This window comes from Aphidius gifuensis, linkage group LG2 (assembly GCF_014905175.1).
Source record: "Aphidius gifuensis isolate YNYX2018 linkage group LG2, ASM1490517v1, whole genome shotgun sequence".
Classification (NCBI taxonomy): Eukaryota; Metazoa; Arthropoda; class Insecta; order Hymenoptera; family Braconidae; genus Aphidius; species Aphidius gifuensis.
The window spans coordinates 15,721,522-15,740,825 of NC_057789.1; the positions used below are offsets into that span (position 1 = coordinate 15,721,522).

At 28.8% G+C, this 19,304-nt stretch overlaps 1 protein-coding gene across 1 annotated transcript in view; it reads left to right on the forward strand.

Moving 5' to 3' along the window:
• Positions 1-19,304, forward strand: part of LOC122849197 (protein arginine N-methyltransferase 7) — a 27,457-nt gene continuing 8,153 nt past the window's right edge. Inside the window, exons 1-2 of the mRNA XM_044147818.1 lie at positions 1-552; positions 623-772. Coding sequence (XP_044003753.1) covers positions 421-552; positions 623-772 — 282 coding nt within the window. The 5' untranslated portion in view covers positions 1-420. The remainder of the gene's footprint in view (positions 553-622; positions 773-19,304) is intronic.

Consider the following 19,304-nt stretch of genomic DNA (forward strand, 5'->3'; position numbering starts at 1 on the left):
ACATTTAACACGCGCTATCAGCGGCAAAAAAAACCCTAAATTGTAAAAAATTTGCCCTGTGAATTGGACTGCCGGATAAAACGTATAATACGACGCTGAAAATAAGAGCCGTATAATACGGAATATCATACATTGCCTGAACATTGTGAACATGTAAACAAGCCAACATGTTAACATGTGAACGTGCATGCGTGTGGGCTGTGGCCCTACCCGCATATATTTAATACTACGTACATATGCCTACCCGAGTACCCGGCTTCCGTATTGTAGTATTGTACACCACTTTATCACACTCTAACACCACTGTAGTTGTTAAGTTGTCACTTGTTCTGATAAATAATGTTTGCTTAGTGGTTGGTGATACTAATTAACTTATTATTTTATAACACATTGTTTGAATTCAACATTTGGTTCTAAGAAATGAGTATATTCACTCGAAGTTTTGATCCAATTACTGGGTGCTCAATTTGGGAGGAGAAACATCCTGATTATGATCATCATCAAGAGGTCGCAAGATCAGCATTTGCTGATATGCTGCATGATCATGAAAGAGTAAGTTTGTTTTCCTATTTTAATTTTTTACAAATATCCATTGCATATTCATTCTTTTCATTGTTTGAAGAATGAAAAATATTTCGTTGCACTAAAGCAAGCAATCGAAAAGGTGCATAGTAAAGGAAAAAAAGCTAATGTTCTGGATATTGGAACTGGCACTGGATTGCTTTCGATGATGGCTGCAAAATCTGGAGCTGACTCTGTAACTGCGTGTGAGGTAAATTAATTCACTTACCCAATTATTCCATTTATTTAAAAAACCTATTATATTTTTCAAGATATTAATGATAGTAAAACCCATCAAATCATTCTCATATGTTTTGCCCGAATTTGTATTTGATGAAATATTTTTTTCTCCAATTTTTTATAAAATGAGATTTTTAATAGGATGATTTTTGAAGAACTCATGAATACCTACCGTGATTTTTGGTGTGGAGACGGTTTCTCATGATGGTGGGGGCATATAAAATAATGATGGATATGAAGTAAGCAGGTGTATATCTGACTACATTGTCCTCGACACCAAATAAAAATTCTTTCAACATATGTTTCATTTGTTATTTGTTAACAAGTCGAACTGTTATGTCTAAGAATTGATCCATTTTCTCCAAGCGAACTGGAATTTTTGTACCATATTAATGACACCGTTTTTGTGAATATAATGATTCATCGACACTGAAAATTATAGATCAGTGTCAATTCATAATTATTTGAGTCTCAGCAAAGTATATGAAGAAAAAACAAAAACTCACGTGACTATCTGTGCAGCGTGAATCGTTCTCTTATTAGCAACCGAATCATTTGACGAAAGAAAAATATTCTTACTCCTAGCTTAGTTATTCCGATCTGACCTCCATACTGTAAACTAGAGTGGGTATAAGCAGAGTAAAGCCATAGATGATTTTTACCTCGGAAGTGACGGAACCCTCTTATACCCACTCCATATGGTGAGCTCGGAAGTGACGAAAACCTCTTATACCCACTCCATACAGCGAGCACAAAATGTCGGACTAATGGAACCTCTGTGGCTTTACTCTGCTTATACCCACTCTACTGTAAACTTAATAGAACCCAACATTATAAGAATGCCCCAAAATTACTTCTAACTCACTCTAACGCCTTGGTAAAACACGGAAAAAGGTGCAAATACCTTTATTCTATTATCTTAGCCTCATCGTTTCTCGTCAAGCATACAAGCAACAGCTATTCTTTTCTTGAAATCCAATAATTATTTCCTAAACTTTCCCGAACTAATTTATCCTTTCATCACATGACAATTTCAATTCAAGGCAGTAGGAACACGTAAGGACTTTTTGAATTCTTACCGTTACACTTGGGTCGTTGATTTACCGGTGTTTCATTTTTTTAGCATTTTTAACCAGATTTTGTACCGGTAAAAAATCATTTTTAACCAAAAAAGGCGGAGCTTACCAGAGCCAATCACCGTTTGCGCGAGTGATTTCAAATAGTTTATGTCATCTTTAATGTGGATATATTAATAAATTAATAATTAAATTATTAATTTATGATCAAATTTATTAATTTATTTATTTATTGTTTAATAAATAATTGATTATTAATTTATTATTTAATAAATTATATTTTTATTATTATTAAACTAATTAATAAATGGTTATTTGTATTATAATAATTAATGAGTATATTCAATTAAATTATTATTGCAAAAGAATTTTATTATTTATATTAATAACAATTTACCTCTTGAGTAAATTTTTTTTATATGTATATGTGAATACATAAATAGTGTTTATTTATTAAATATATAATATCATGTATCATCAGTCATCACATCGTTTTTAATATTTACATATTTCATATTATTATTACTATTATTATAATGTAAATATTATTACATATAAAAAGTAATTGAAGTAATTGACTGTTTTCTTAAATAATATTAATTTTTTCGGTACTAATTGCATAAATCAAGAATATTAATCGAGAATATTAATATCATGTTCAATACAAACATGATATAAATAATATTTTTTTTTTTTTAAAGTACATTTTAAGCTTAACACAAGAATTTAAGTTCGATTGAAACATATACATTGACCTCTTAATATATTTTTAAAATGTAGCTTACTTTTGTCGATTTTGGTATGGAAGTAACTGATATTTTTTGTTTTGAACGAATAACATAATTAAATGATATGATAATCATACGTTAACTCAATTTCTGGACATTTATTGCACTTGAAAATCAGGCATTAGTTATATATTCTTGACTACAAAACTTGCATCGTCCTTTTTTGTATTTACTAGTATTTGCATTGTCTGTCAAAGTGACTTGGTCGAAGTATCGCCAAACCACTGACTCAGACCTTCCCATGATGTTTTTTGAGCCTTGAATTTTTAAAAACAAATTAGCTTTACTATTAATTCAAATTATTATCAAATAACAATTAAAAATTATTCATTGTTTTTTTCTGACCTTGACAACAATAATGTATAACCTCTAAACCTGAAATCCAGAATTGTTTTTCATTTGTTGAAAAAATATTTACCAAAGTTGATGAAAATAATAATAATAAATGATATTTTATCAACACTAAATTAATATATATTTTATACAACCCGTATTTTATGAATTTTTATCAATTAATCCCAAAATAAATTGATAAATTAGTTGTAAATAAATTAATAAATAGTAGAAAGTGAAAACAAAATTAACGGATACAAGATGCGCAGTATAAATCGGCGCAAGTATTTGGCTCCGCTTCTTGGTGGTTAAGAAAAAAAAATTTTTTTTCCGGTAAATAATCTGGTTAATAATCGGTAAAAAAATCCAGACTCACAACCCTACATGGTACATTGGTGTAACCGTTACACCAATGTACCATGATTTTTTCCACGTGTCCTCAACTTTCAAGTCGTTAAAATTAGTGAATATAAGAATGAAAATATTTTTCTCTCACCGACATTTCTCAAGTTAGTATTGATGTCTAAGTTGAATAAAGATATATTGAATCATATTTTTTAAGTAATTTTTTACTTTGTTTAAATCGAGATAATTAGTGTCAAAGTTGACAATAGTTAAACACTTGAACACGCAAGCATAGAGAGTATCGGTACGTTTTCACTTGTATCTTTTAAAACCTCTAACAAAAATTCTTCATTTTGCTACAGCTTACACGGAGAAAAAAAAATTCTAAAACTAATACAAAAACTTCTTCATAATAAAACTTTTGTTCTTGCAAATAGACGGTAAGCTGATGGCTAAAAAACTAGACTCAACCGTATACAAAAAGAATGTGTCAAATGGTAGTCCTTGAGACCTAGAACACATTGCACATACTCTCAAGCAGTTTTTTGGTCACTCATCCACAGGTTAGCTAGGTAAAAAATCGATTATTCAGACTCCTCATAATTACATAATTTTTTGTTTAAATACTTTTAATTTTAATATATTAACTTAATTTTAAACTCTCAAGCAAATTAATTGTAGCCCTGCCGAGATATTAATTTTTGAAAATTAAAAAAATCACGAATTATAAGAGACGTTACAATTGCTTGGCGAGCTAGGATATTTTTTTTTAATGTATTTTAAAAATAAAAAAAAAAATCTCAAGCAAAAAAAAAAAAGCTAAAAGGGTTAAAAAAATTATTAAAAATTATATTATAGAATTTAAATTATAGAGCAATGCGGGGGCTGAGCGATATGGGGATTACAGAGCGGCGCGAAAAGAACAGAGTGGTGGGGAGTTTGGCAGTCAGCTTGGAGTTTATATTAGAAGAGGAAAACTATAGAGAAAAAAAAGCAAAAAACTTCCCACTACTTTATTTTTTTCGCGCCCCTCTGTAATCCCCATGCCGCTCAGCCCCCGCATTGCTCGACAATTCAATTTAATTTATAATAATTTTTTAACCATTTTAGCTATTTTTTTTTTGCTTTAGATTTTTTTTTTTATATTTAAAATACATTAAAAAAAAATATCCTAGCTCGCCAAGCAATTGTAACGTCTCTTATAATTCGTGATTTTTTTAATTTTCAAAAATTAATATCTCGGCAGGGCTACAATTAATTTGCTTGAGAGTTTAAAATTAAGTTAATATATTAAAATTAAAAGTATTTAAACAAAAAATTATGTAATTATGAGGAGTCTGAATAATCGATTATTTACCTGGCTTACCTGTGGATGAGTGACCAAAAAACTGCTTGAGGGTATGTGCAATGTGTTCTAGGTCTCAAGGACTACCATTTGACACATTCTTTTCGTATACGCTTGAGTCTAGTTTTTTAGCCATCAGCTTACGGACTAAAAAAAAGTTCTTGGATTATGGAAAAATTTTCTTATATTAAATAAAGAATTTCGTAATTCGGGAACAAAAAATTTCTTGAATTATGGAAATATTGTCTTGAATTATAACAAATACGTCTTAAATTATAAAAAAAAATTCTTAAATATTAACAAAAATTTCTTGAATCATGGCAAAATGTTCTAACTTTTAGAAGTAAGGTTCTTGGTTTATGGCCAAATAGGTCTTGAATTATAACAAATACTTCTTGAATTATAAAAAAAAATTAATTACTTACTGAGTTATTAATATGACGCTGAAGCTGGCCGCCCGATCGACCGCCAGTAGGCAGTCAACCCAGGGATCCATAGGTAGAGTGGGTATAAGCTTATACCCACTCTATCCATAGGGATGGTGTAGCGCCCCGCTCCATACAATAGGAAACACAACACAAGCCGGTTACCACGAGCTTTGTTCTTTTATTAATTATCAATTACACATACTAATACATTGAATAACCTTTTAAAAATTTGACCAGAGGTTTATTATTACATAACAATGATAACACAATAAATATTTTAAAGTTATTAAATGTAATTGTATATAATAATAATTATTCAAAGTCAAAAAAATAAAAAGAAAATTTTTTTTTTTTGCTAATTTTTTTTTTTCCGAGTAATTACGTCTAATAACTTTACAATGTTAATTGTTTTATTAATGACATGATGTAATGAACCTGTGGTCAAATTTTCATCAAGTTATTCAATGTATTAGTATGTGTAAATAATTTTCCAAGTTGTATGTGTATGTATAGTCGAACGCGTTGTCCCGCAGTATTTTTATTTTTTTCTAACACTAATACATCGAATAACCTTTTGAAAATTTAACCAGAAGTTTATTATTACATAACAATGATAAAACAATAAATATTGTAAAGTTATTAGATGTAATTGTTTATAATAATAATTATTCAAAGTCAAAAAAATAAAAAAAAAATTTTTTTTTTTTGCTAACTTTATTTTTTACAAGTAATTACGTCTAATAACTTTACAATATTCATTGTTTTATTATTGTTATATCATAATTAACATCTGGTCAAATTTTCAAAAAGTTATTCGATGTATTAGTGTTAGAAAAAAATAAAAATACAGCGGGACAATGCATTTATACACACTTACACATACAACTTGGAAAATTATTTACACAGACTAATACATGGAATAACTTGATGAAAATTTGACCACAGGTTCATTACATCATGTAATTAATAAAACAATTAACATTGTAAAGTTATTAGACGTAATTACCTGGAAAAAAAAAAAAAAAAGCAAAAAAAAAAAGTTTTTTTCTTATTTTTTTGATTTTAAATAATTATTATTATAAACAATTACATCTAATAATTTCACAATATTAATTGTTACATTGTTGTTATATAATAATGAACCTTTGGTCAAATTTTCAAAAGGTTATTCGATGTATTAGTGTTGGAAAAAAATTAAAATACCCCGAGACAACGCGTTCAACTATACATACACATACAACTTGGAAAATTATTTACACATACTAATACATTGAATAACTTGATGAAAATTTGACCACAGGTTTATTACATCATGTAATTTATAAAACATCTAATATTGTCAAGTTATTAGACGTAATTACTTGGAAAAAAAAAAATTAGCAGAAAAAAATATTTTTTTCATTAATTTTTTTGATTTTAATTAATTATTATTATAAACAATTACGTCTAATAACTTTACAATATTAATTGTTTCATTATTGTTATATAATAATAAACTTCTGGTCAAATTTTCAAAAGGTTATTCGATGTATTAGTGTTGGAAAAAAATTAAAATACCCCGAGACAACGCGTTCAACTATACATACACATACAACTTGGAAAATTACTTAAACAAAATCATTTGAAAGAAAGAAAAAAGAAAGATTTCTAAAAAAAAAATAATATTTTACATTATAAAAATTATAGAATGAAAAAAAAAAAGAAAATCTATCCAATTTTTTTTTTCACTAAAATCTTGGGGCAATGGAGTTTGAGCCGGCCCTGCTAGAGCGACCGATTCGGCGGCGAGCTTTAGCGTCATTTATTAATTTAGCAACAAATTGCGAGCTGCCATTAAGGCTATATATGCGTGATCGTCAGCTTTCTCTCTCGCGAACGCCTATGTTCGCGCGTTCGTATATATCTATATAAATACAAACATTATACGCGCAATTTGTATTTAAAACATGACACTGAATTTCGCAGCCACGTTTAGCAGCCAGATATTTTTTTCCAGGGGTGAAGTGCCTCGTAGTGCCCCGACATATTATAGAAACTTATTATAGCTTTTACCAGGATAATAAAATATTAAGAGACCTCCATCCTCTGATTTTTTTTCCTAGATTGTTGTAGACAATATTAACAATGTCTATGAATTTTTCTACGATTTTTCCATGTGGCATTCCATGCAAAAAGAAATTTTCAAGTTTTTGTTTTTTTATTTTTTTTTTTTTTGCATAGAAAAGCCACATGGAAAAGTTCTGAAAAAATTCATGAACATTGTTAATATTGTCTGCAACAATCTAGAAAAAAAAAATCAGAGGATGGAAGTCTTTAAATCTATTTTTTTTTGTAGTATACCGTGTCACAAGATATTTAGACTTTGTATCAATTAAAAAATACATTTAAAGACCTTCATCCTCTAATTTTTTTTTCCTAAATTGTTATAGACAATATTAACAATGTCTATGATTTTTTCTAGGATTTTTCCATGTGGCATTCCATGCAAAAAAAAAATTTTCAAGTTTTTTTTTTTTTAAATTTTTTTTTTTTTTAACAGAAAGCCACATAGAAAAATCCTAGAAAAATTCATAGACATTGTTAATATTGTCTACAACAATCTAGGGAAAAAAAATCAGAGGATAACATTTTATTATCCTGGTTGAAAGTTATAATAAGTTTTTATCAATCATTATAACGCGCCTGAGTGCCACCTGGTGCTTCGCCCCTGGAAAAAAATATTTGGCTGCTAGAAGTGGCTGCCAAATTTAGTCTCATTTTAAAACAAGAGTATATAAAATTTGAAAAAAAAAAAATATTGTGTATCATATGCATTAATATTATTCATACAATAAAAGATTAAAATAAATGTCTCCTAAATTTTCTTTGATATAAATATTTTAATAAATGAATAAACTAATTTTTTTATTTTCATTATATTTATTTGTAATAATTTAAACACATTCGTGTTTATTAATATTTCAGTACATAAATTTTATTAAATCAAGTCATTAATTTCTAAATAAAAAAATTTGGTACCATAAGGAGAATAAAATCGTAGTCGTATATATAATCGCGTCGTGGTTAAGTCGGTAAAGCGTCGGAATTAGAATAGGTAGATTTAGGTAGCGTTGTTAGTGTCAGGAGTTCAAGTCACTTCTCAGGTAAAATTTTCTAATACAAAAAAAAAAAAATTCAACCAACAAAGTTTGAATCCCTTATAAAAAAGGACAAGACACTTTCAGTTAACTTCACGTGGCAACGTTTATTCGTCATTCTATTGGCTGACGCTGTCGACACATCCATTTTCATTAGTTCTCACACACACACATACACGTAATACGTTCGATACATTCAATAAATCGATATATTTAAAATAGTGGCTAAGTTAATTTAATAGTTATGAACACTATTGGGTACATTGTAAACAAAATAATAGAAAAATACCTTGCCTCATTGTCACAGATGCAATAATGTCAAGTATACTTTATTTATTTATGAAATATTTTCAATAAAAGTGCCATTGGAGTATGTTATTAAAACATTAACCAGATGCAACAATTAAATCAATGTCAAGTGTCATTGTATTCGGTGTTAACATGTTGTGAGCAGTGTTGCCGGATCGCAATTCTCTCATGTCCTCTCGTTGCGAGAAAGACGAAAATTTCAAAATTTAACATTAAATATCTTTAAAAATCAACGTCAGAAAAAATTTAAATTTTTTTATCGTATTCGTCTTGCCGAGCACTACAATTTGATAGTAATTTGGAAATTTTTTAGTGAAAAAAAACTTGTTAAAAATAAAAATGTACGGTATATCAACTTATAGTCCTATCCTCGCGTATTTATAAGCAACCTTAACAGTTAAGATATCTATGTTTATTGTTAATATATATATCTTAACATTAAACTTTTGTATGTTTAATGTAAACATATTGGTATATTAACTGTTAACATATCCTTCTCTGAGTGTAACCATTCCCAAACATATGACATCGACATTCAAGTTAAATAAAAGCGACCGCGCAAGCGGGCGCTCAGTCTCGTAGTAATAAAAAACAATCAAAAAAATGATTGTTAACATATTTTTGTTTTTCTCTTATATTTATTTATGTAAAAGAATTTTTTTTCTCGATTTGTTTAATATTTTTCTTGGATTATAAGAAATACGTCATAAACAAAGAAGCTTACTTCTAAAATCGCCTACATTTTGTTATAATCCAAGACCTATTTGGTTATAATCCAAGAACCTTACTACTAAAAATTAGAACATTTTGCCATGATTCAAGAAATTTTTGTTATTATTTAAGAATTTTTTTTTATAATTCAAGTAGTATTTGTTATAATTCAAGACCTATTTGGCCATAAACCAAGAACCTTACTTCTAAAAATTAGAACATTCTGCCATGATTCAAGAAATTTTTGTTATTATTTAAAAATTTTTTTTTATAACTCAAGACGTATTTGTTATAATTCAAGACAATATTTCCATAATTCAAGAAATTTTTCGTTCTCGAATTACGATGTTTTTTATTTAATATAAGAAAATTTTTATAAGTAAAAATAAAATTGAAAAAAAAAACGAAGTATTTTCTGGGCGCGCGGTCGATTTCCAACATAATAAATCTTAGATCTCCAAGTTTATGGTGGTTTTCTGGTAGCTTTTTTTATCCTCTAAATAATGGTGTATATGGATTTCTTCTCAACAATTTCTTTCGGCCACGACAACACCATGAACAAATAACAAAAAAAATAAATTAGTTTTTTCAATTATTTTTTCGCTTTTTTTTTTTTGTTTATGGTGTTGTCGCGGCCGAGGGAAATTATTTTAAAAAAATTTGTTCAGGTCATTATTTAGAGGGTAATTAAAGCTACAAAAAAATCACCATCCCGAGTGGAAATTTCAGTCCGATTCGGATCCAGGACGGATCCGGTTTACCTGATTACATATCCGAATCGGATCAGGCTGGCCGGATCCGATTCGGACTGAAAATGTAACGCCGGCTAGGCTCCGAATCGGATCCGGTGAACCGGATCCGGTTACAATAAGGACTCCGTGGCTAAATCGGATACCAAATTATGTATCCGAAATTACATTTAAATCGGATCCGATTTTACATCCAAAACGGATCCGATTTTACATTCAAATCAGATCCGATTTTACATCCAAATCGGATCCGATTTTTTATTTAAACCGGATCCGAATTTTGTTTTAAAAAAATTTTGATTTAAGAAAAAAAAATATTTTTGCTTTTTTCAATTATTTTTTTTAACAATCATTATTAACAATATTTTTATCTTAGAAAATTCAACCTAAACTAAACTAAAATTCCGGATTTTGCGGGGATCGATCTCGGGGCTATTCTGTTCAAAGTCGGCAACTCTATCCTATTGACCACGGCGGCGTACGTGAAACCCATAAAATCAAAAGTCCTTTACAAGTGTAGAAAGTTATTTCAAAATTACAATAGAAAAACTTGATATGATTAATACTATATATATCCAACAATGTATTTATTATTATCAAAAAATAAAATGACATTCTGAAATTAATTTTTTTTTTTTCAAATACTTCTAAGTTGGATCCGTTTCAAATCAGGGAAACCGGATCCGGCTTACCTTAGCCAAGCCTGACCGAATCCGGAAGTTAACTTTGACAAAAAAAACAAACTTCAATCAAAGTCCGGCATTCCGGATCCGATTCGGATCAGGATAGAGTAAGGGAAACCGGATCCGGTTAGCCTTAGCCAAACCTGACTAAACCCGGAGATAACTTTGAAAAAAAAAATAAAGTCCGATTAAAGTCCGGCAATCTGGATCCGATTCGGATCAGGAAAGAGTAAGGAAAGCCGGATCCGGTTAGCCTTAGCCATAACGGATCCGAAAAGGGTCAGGAAACCCGGATCCGGATTACCTTAGCCATACAGGATCCGATTCGGATCAGGATCCGGCCAAGCCGGATTCAATTTCCACTCGGGATAAACCAGAGGATCTAGAATTTTGTATGGGAGAAATCGACCGTGAGCCCAGAAATTACTTGGTTTTTTTTAATTTTTACCTTATTCTCCTGACTCTAAGTGGACGCGGAACTGTCGGGCACTAGTTTCAGCTCCATAAGTTCGATTATAGATTCAAATCCCTCACGACAATAAAATAAAAGAGAAAACGCGTGTCTTTTACTGAGTCAATATAAAGTAAAATTAAAATACGAAAGACCCGTTAATAAACGTAGCCCGAAAATTAAGCAACTAATTGTAAGGCAAATTAGCTGAGACTAAATTCAAAGACTGACTCTACAAATATACGTAATAGACACTGGTAACTTCGACAAAACTCTACTTGAAAATTAGACTATAAAATCGCGGACAAAACACTTGAAATAATATACAATCGTACTTACAATTTAGTGGTTGATTACATTTTTTCAAAGTGACGTGAGCGTAGATTGGACCTGGATTGGTTTAGTGATTGATTATTAGAATATTATTTTATTTATTTTAAAATAAAATAATATGTCAATTCAATTGAATTGATTACAAGTTGCGAATAAATTTAAATTATAATTACACAACAAATATGGTGCACTTGAACGCGTGGTTAACACTGAGTTTATATTTTATTTAATTATTTAATTGTTTGTAAACAAATGTTGGATTAACTTGAATAAAAAGACGCTACTGACCATGTGGTCGACAAGACTCTCAGTTTAATTTAAAGACAAAATTTGATAAAATAATATAAATTATATAATAAGGATTATATAATTATAATGAATAAAATTTATTTAATAATTGATAACCAGAATAATCAAATTAACTTACAAGTTTGCTCATTATTCTGCTAGAGAATAATTCCAAGTCTCAAGCCTTGATTTAATTGACAAAAACGTCGAAGCTATTAGAGCTGATGAGAGCTGGGTCAGTGCACCTGACCAACTGGCCGAGATATTGGGTCAGTCGGTCAAACTCCGCTTGGGGTAGGTTGGGATTATTCGAGGATACTAACAATGTTTATGAATTTTTCTAGGATTTTTCCATGTGGCATTCCAACTAAAAAAAAATTTTCAATTTTTTGTTTTTTTAATTTTTTTTTTTTTAAATAGAAAGCCACATGGAAAAATTCTAAAAAAATTCATAAACATTATTTATATTGCCTACAATAATCTAGGAAAAAAAAAGTCATAGGATAGAGGTCTTTAAATGTATTTTTCAATTATTACACAGTCTAAATATCTTGTCGCACGGTATACTAAAAAAAAATCCAACTTGAGGCCTCCATCCTCTGACTTTTATTTCCTAGATTATTGTAGACAATATAAACAATGTTTATGATTTTTCCATGTGGCTTTCTATTTAAAAAAAAAAAAAAAATTAAAAAAACAAAAAATTGAAAATTATTTGTTTTCAAAGAAAAAAGTCAGAGGATGGGGGTTTTTAAACATTTTTTATCCTGGTTCAAAGTTATAATAATTTATTATCAACCATTGTAACGTGCCTGAGTGCCACCTGGCGCTTCGCCCCTGGAAAAAAATAACTGGCCGCTAGACGTGACTGCCAAATTCAGTGTCATATTTCATTATTATACCAGCATTCGATACATATTTTTTACCACAATATTGACAACTTCCTGTCTTGTACTTACATTGAGGATTTGCAGAAACATTAAAATGTTTCTTGACTTCGAATTCTGATTTGATGCCTTATTGTTAAAGTTTGTGTCTATAAACTATATAAATTATTAAACTCTTTTAACTTGATTTAATGACTTTTTTCACTTACACATATGACATATCAACATGAAAAATCTAGACTGTCGACTATGGATTTAACTTTATTTTTTTTTTTTTGTAGTAACAACCCGAGTAGAAATTCAAATCAGGATATCCTGATTTCAAATCCATTCCGGATCCAAATTCCGGATCCGAAATGGATCAGGATGGTAATGTTTTTTGGTAAGGTTCGGATCCGGATTGGATCAGGATACCTAATGTCGTCTTCAGGATAACGTAAGGATGCATGATCCAAAATGGATCCGGAATCTGGATCCAATCCTGAACAGGATACATGATCCGAAATGGACCACGAAACATGTTTTCATTTATATTTCTTTTTATAACATATAGTGGCAAATATGTGACGGTTAAATGAACGTTATGATATGGAATCAACCTAAACCTAAACCGAATTATTTTGCTCTAAAACCTGACCTAAATTAACTTACAGTGACCGGGTCTCGAACCCTCGAACGCAGAATTGGAAATTTGCGGTCGACGCTCTACCCCCTGAGCCATTCTGACAAACGATACTCGGGACGATTTTTTTATTTTTATGAATTAATAAATGATAAATGGATGAGTTAGTAAATAAATAAACAAAAAACATAGATAAATAATAATTTACTATTAAAAACATGAAAGAAAAGTTGAAACATAATATAATTATTTTTTCTGTCCGTGTTCAGTCCGGAAAATATAAAAATTACTTTATCAGTTTGTGATCAAGACATAACCACAATAAAAATATTAAATTCAGCCAATTTTTAAATACATAATTACATATATGTATATACATATATCTATATATACATAAATAAAACGTTATGTTGATGTATAATAAATCTATATGTTAAGGGTGTAATGACATTATCCTGATACTATCTTTAACAAGAACATAGTAAAAAATCAACTTATTCTTTCAATATTTTTACTTCAGCAAGTCTGGATCCAGATTGGATCAACATATCCTTAATAAGGATAAGTTAAGGTTATCCTGATGCTATCTGGATCCGGCAACTTCTATTTTAAAAAATAAATTATGTGGTAATTTTTACTTGATCAAATCTGGATCCAGATTGGATCAAGATGTCCCTATTAAGGATAAGTTAAGGTTATCCTGATCTAGAATAGATCAAGCAAATGGTATTAAAAAAATAAATTATTAGATAATTTTTACCTGATCAAATTTGGATCCAGATTGGATCAAGATGTCTCTGTTAAGGATAAGTTAAGGTTATGGTGATGCTATCCGGATCAGGAAAATTGTATTTTAAAAAATAAATTATCAGATATTTTTTCCTGATCAAATCTGGATCGAGTATGGATCAAGATGTCCCTGTTAAGGATAAGCTAAGGTTATCCTGATGCTATCGGGATCAGGCAACTTCTATTTTAAAAAATTAATTAATATCAGATAATTTTTACCAGATCAAATCAAGATGTCCCTGTTAAGAATAAGTTGAGGTTATCCTGATCTAGAATGGATCAAGCAAATGGTATTAAAAAAATAAATTATTAGATAATTTCTACCTGGATGCTTTTTTATACAAAAAAAATACTATTATTATTATGTTAATTTCATCCTATATAAAATCTATGGGCCTTACCGGTAAAACAGGACAACTTGTGTTGGCCCTTAAGGTACAACCAGAGCAAATCTAGAGACATCTGGCGGATGTTTGCTAAAAACATTATATATTCATGAGTGCGAAAAGAACGAGATATCAGAAAGAGAATACTGTTTCTCACTTTTACTCAAGTAGTTAGACAAAGATAAAAATTTATTATCCTCTATCAATTAAAACTGAAAATAAAAACCTATATTAAATTTAGGTGATGTTTTTGGCTATTTTTCTAGTTTTATCCTTTAGTTTTTGGTAAATATGGCATCATTTTTTCAATTATTTCGATGGGGTATTATGTAAATCCGAACATCATTTTCCTTAAGAGCCTATATTTAACCTCGAATACATCATCTTCAACAGTTAATTAATCAAAAAAAAATATAGCAACAAAACATCCGATTAAATAAAAAGGTGTATCGTTATTTTAATTATCTAGTCTATAAAATTCGTAAAATCGACATCATTTTTAATTTTCCCTGGTTGTACCTCAAAGTATACTAAAATATATGAATTTATATCTGTTATCATTCATCAGAAAGCTCAGCCGATGAAACAGATGATTTCATACTTGTGACTACTGGAAAAAATAGTTCACGTATAACGGCTATAGAGCAGCGTTATAATCGTTTCTTAAAGAGGTTTCCGCTGTACCAACTTGCGCAGAAACACTGAAAAATAAATAAAACTATAACTTTTCTTATTTGTTGACAATTCTAAATTCTGACAGTCAATGTATAAAATTATGAAATAAATTTTTGTCTTTATGTATACAAAAAAAAAAATTCTCTGTCTTCTTATTTTTTATTTAACTAATAAATTCTCCATTTTTTTCTCTATATACTATGGCTAAGAAAATAGCAACTTTAACAATTAATTATAAATAAACAAAGGTTTGATTGCCAAAAGAGAGTTGACAAAAACATGTATTTTTTTTCAAAAAATCTACTTATATAAACTATATTAATAGTTTACCATTATGAGTTTTCTGTGATAACGCTCTAACGTGATTAACATGATATATATGTACTAGTTATCATTGCGTAGATGTCGGGTGAAAAAAAACAGTCGATACAAAAATCAACAGAGCATACATAAAAATCGATTCATATGTATATAAATTTAAATATTATTATGAGATAAAATGCAGGACTGATATAAAAATTGAATTTAATATTTTGAAAATCTACTTCAATATTTTTTTAAAATGATCCAGGAAAGATCCCTTTTAAATGAACATTTTAAAAAATTTGGTTCCATTTTTATAAAAAAATTATTATAACTAAATTCGACCCTTCTGATTTCAATAAAAATATTTAAAAAATTCTATCCCCCCGGGAAAGGGTTAACAAAAATTAATTAAAAATAAAATAATTGATTCCGCGATCCCTTTTAGAATTAGATAAAAATGTTCCAAATAAAAGTTGTAAAGAATAATATTTTAGGGGGGGTAAGTTGGTGACATAAACTTTTAAATTCGATTTCTATCAATTCTCTCAATTCTCGCGTCGTCGGCTCGGACTAACAACAAAAGCAATTGTTAATAAAAAAAGAATCTTAACAAATAGCCCCACCATTCAAAAATGCATCGATTTTAAAAATTTTTTTTTCGTCATATTATAAATTAAATAAACTATCGTATGCGCATAATAATATTGCTATTTCTATTTTCTCGTGGCCCGTAATTATTTTTGGGAGAATAAGGATGGTTTTTTCGTGAAAATGTCCTACAACGAAATTAAAGTACTACAATTAAAGAAAATTTTCCCGTTTTTATTTTATTTTTCGGTCAACTATTTAAAGAGTTATTCGATATTTTTCCGATCAAAATATTTTTTTTTCTATTCTTTTCGCGACGCGTAATTACTTTTGGGGGAAAAGGGGTGGTTTTTTCGTGAAAATGCCCTACAACGAAATCAATGTACTACAAATAAAAAAAATTTTCCCGTTTTTATTTTATTTTTCGGTCGATTGTTGAGAAAGTTATTCGGTATTTCTCCTATCAAAATATTTTTTTTTCTATTCTTTTCGCAACGCGTAATTACTTTTGGTGGAAAAGGGGTAGTTATTTCGCGAAAATGCTATATATCAAAATTGATGTACTACAATTAAAGAAAATTTTCCCGTTTTTATTTTTTTTTTCCGTCCATTATACTATATATAACAATTTTTTTTTTTGTAAATATCCCAAGATTGAATTGTTTAAACAATTTAACAACTAGAAAAAAGTATAAAGTGTATAAATTTGATAATTTTAAGTTATTAAATTGTTTAAACAATTCAATCTTGGGATATTTACAAAAAAAAAAATTGTGAACATTTTTATCTAATTCTAACAGGGATCGCGGAATCAATTATTTTATTTTTAATTAATTTTTGTTGACCCTTTCCCGGGGGGATAGAATTTTTTAAATATTTTTATTGAAATCAGAAGGGTCGAATGTAGTTATAATAATTTTTTTATAAAAATGAAACCAAGTTTTTTAAAATGTTCATTCAAAAGGGATCTGTCCTGGATCAAAACTTTCGAAAAATTTTGAAACCTTTTAACGGTTTCGTGCCAGTCCGTGTGAGAGTCAAGTTCGTTTTGGACAACAAAATGAAATCAATATTGTCATGTACAATTTATTAATATAAATCCGACTTAAGCCCCAGATTCAAAACAAATCATTGATGAAAATTGTAATAACTATCAATAATCTGGGCAAGAGTAAAATGCTAACTGGTATTTTAATTTTTAAAAATTAAAACTTCAAAATAAAAGAAATGAACAGTTTTCTTGAAAATCATTGAGATTTATAAAAAAATAGTTCATATTATATTCACATCCTATTTTAATTAATATTCAGTTCATCTAGTTACTGTTTGAGTTTTCTAAAATTTGAGCACTCTTTTCATTCTGAGTATGAAGGCTAAATGTCAAAATCTTTAAAAAAATTCCCCTCAGCTATTTTTTTTAAGTAAACTCATTTTTTAAATTAGAGATCTATTTCATCAATTTTTTTTTCAAATCTTCTACCTCGTTTAACCGAGATAATTTGTATCAAAGTTGACAACAGTTTAGCAGTTTGACACACGAGCATAGGAACATCGACAGGGCATCAGAATATGATGTAGTGAGAAAAACGATAATCACGTACAAGTATGTGCCCGCGTGAAATTGTCCCGTGATTCTTTTAGAAAAATTATTGAATATACTCATTAGAAGCGTCTTGATTTGTACTAATTTGTACCACAATTGATTTAATTTGTACCTTAAAATTAAAGGGTTAAAAAATGACTTTATTTTAGATGACTTAAGACGAAAAAAATAAAGACAAAAAAAAAATGTTTTGCTCCAAAATCCTAATTAACAATTGCATAGTCTTTTCAATGATTAACATTTTCTAATGTTTTTTTTTTTTCGAAATAAAAAAGAGGTTATGCTTCAGTTTCTACCACCAAGCCCGAAATTTCTACCTCAAAAATAACAACAATAAAAAAATATTTACTCCAAAATTTTTCTATACTGCCTTTGAATATTTTAAAATTTTTTTTTCATCTTAAAAAGATAGATCTGGGCTAATTTGTACCGATAAAAACAGAATTCGTGTCTCAAGAATAGAAAAAAATTGATGTAAATTGAAATTTTGGAGTAAACTTTTTTTTATTTTTACACTGAGAGAATTTTTTTGTTATTTCTACGGGGCAACCACTACAAAGTGGGCTGAGTCGACATTCCCGTATTTATTTATTTATATACACTAATATTTCTGCAAGTGGTTCCTGCTATTTACAAAAAAGGTGCCGTAAAAATTAAGAAATTTATAATTACGAGATTATTATGTAGAAAATGTCAAATTTTCGTGGAATTATTCCGTTGCGCATTGACTATTTTACGGTGTATTCACGAGTTATTCTAATTTTTATGAAGGCTATATAAATTATTTTTGAGTATATCATCAAATATTCCGATAAGACTCCGTAAATATCAAACGTTTTCTAAGAAATTTATAAATACGAAAAAACTCCAAAAAAGTTAGTAAAACATTGACAAATTTTCAAGTTACCGAATTATATTTACGGGGTACCCCGTACGTTTCGGCTAAAGTCATTATTTTTACACGCTGTAACATTTATATGTACAGTGTACCCCGTACTTTTACAGCTCCCTTTATTTTATTATAACAACAAACAGATTTCACAGGAAAAATAGAGAATTTATTTTTACGGGGCACTCTGTACTTATAAAAAAAGTATAAACATTTTAACGAGTCACCAAATTTATATTTACGAGATACCCCATAGTTTTGTCTAAAAAAAAACAAAAAAAATGTTGTTAACGAAATCGTTTCCCGTTGAAAATTGAAAATTTTCAAAACCCCGGCGAATGCGGGTTTTTTAATTACGGAACCATATTTATCATTATTATTATTATACATAATATATTTTTTTTAAAAATATTTATTTGAATATAAATATTGTACACAATAGAAACAATGATAACATTTGAACCTAACCTCAATATAACATGTATATATTTTAAACTATATATACAATATACAATGGAGCTGAAACTAGCGCCCGACAGTTCCGCGCCCACTTATAGTTAGCGAAATAGAGTATAGACTATATAAATGAGAAGCGCGTGGATTTTTTTTTTTTGTTTATGGTGTTTTTGCCGAAAAATATAAAAATTTATTTATATCAAATTAAGAATATAAGACACCATAAAACATGAGGGATCTAAGATTTATTATATTTAAAACCGCGCGCCCACAAAATATTTTTAATATTTTTCTTTTTTTTTTTACGTTTTTGCTGTATTTTTTAA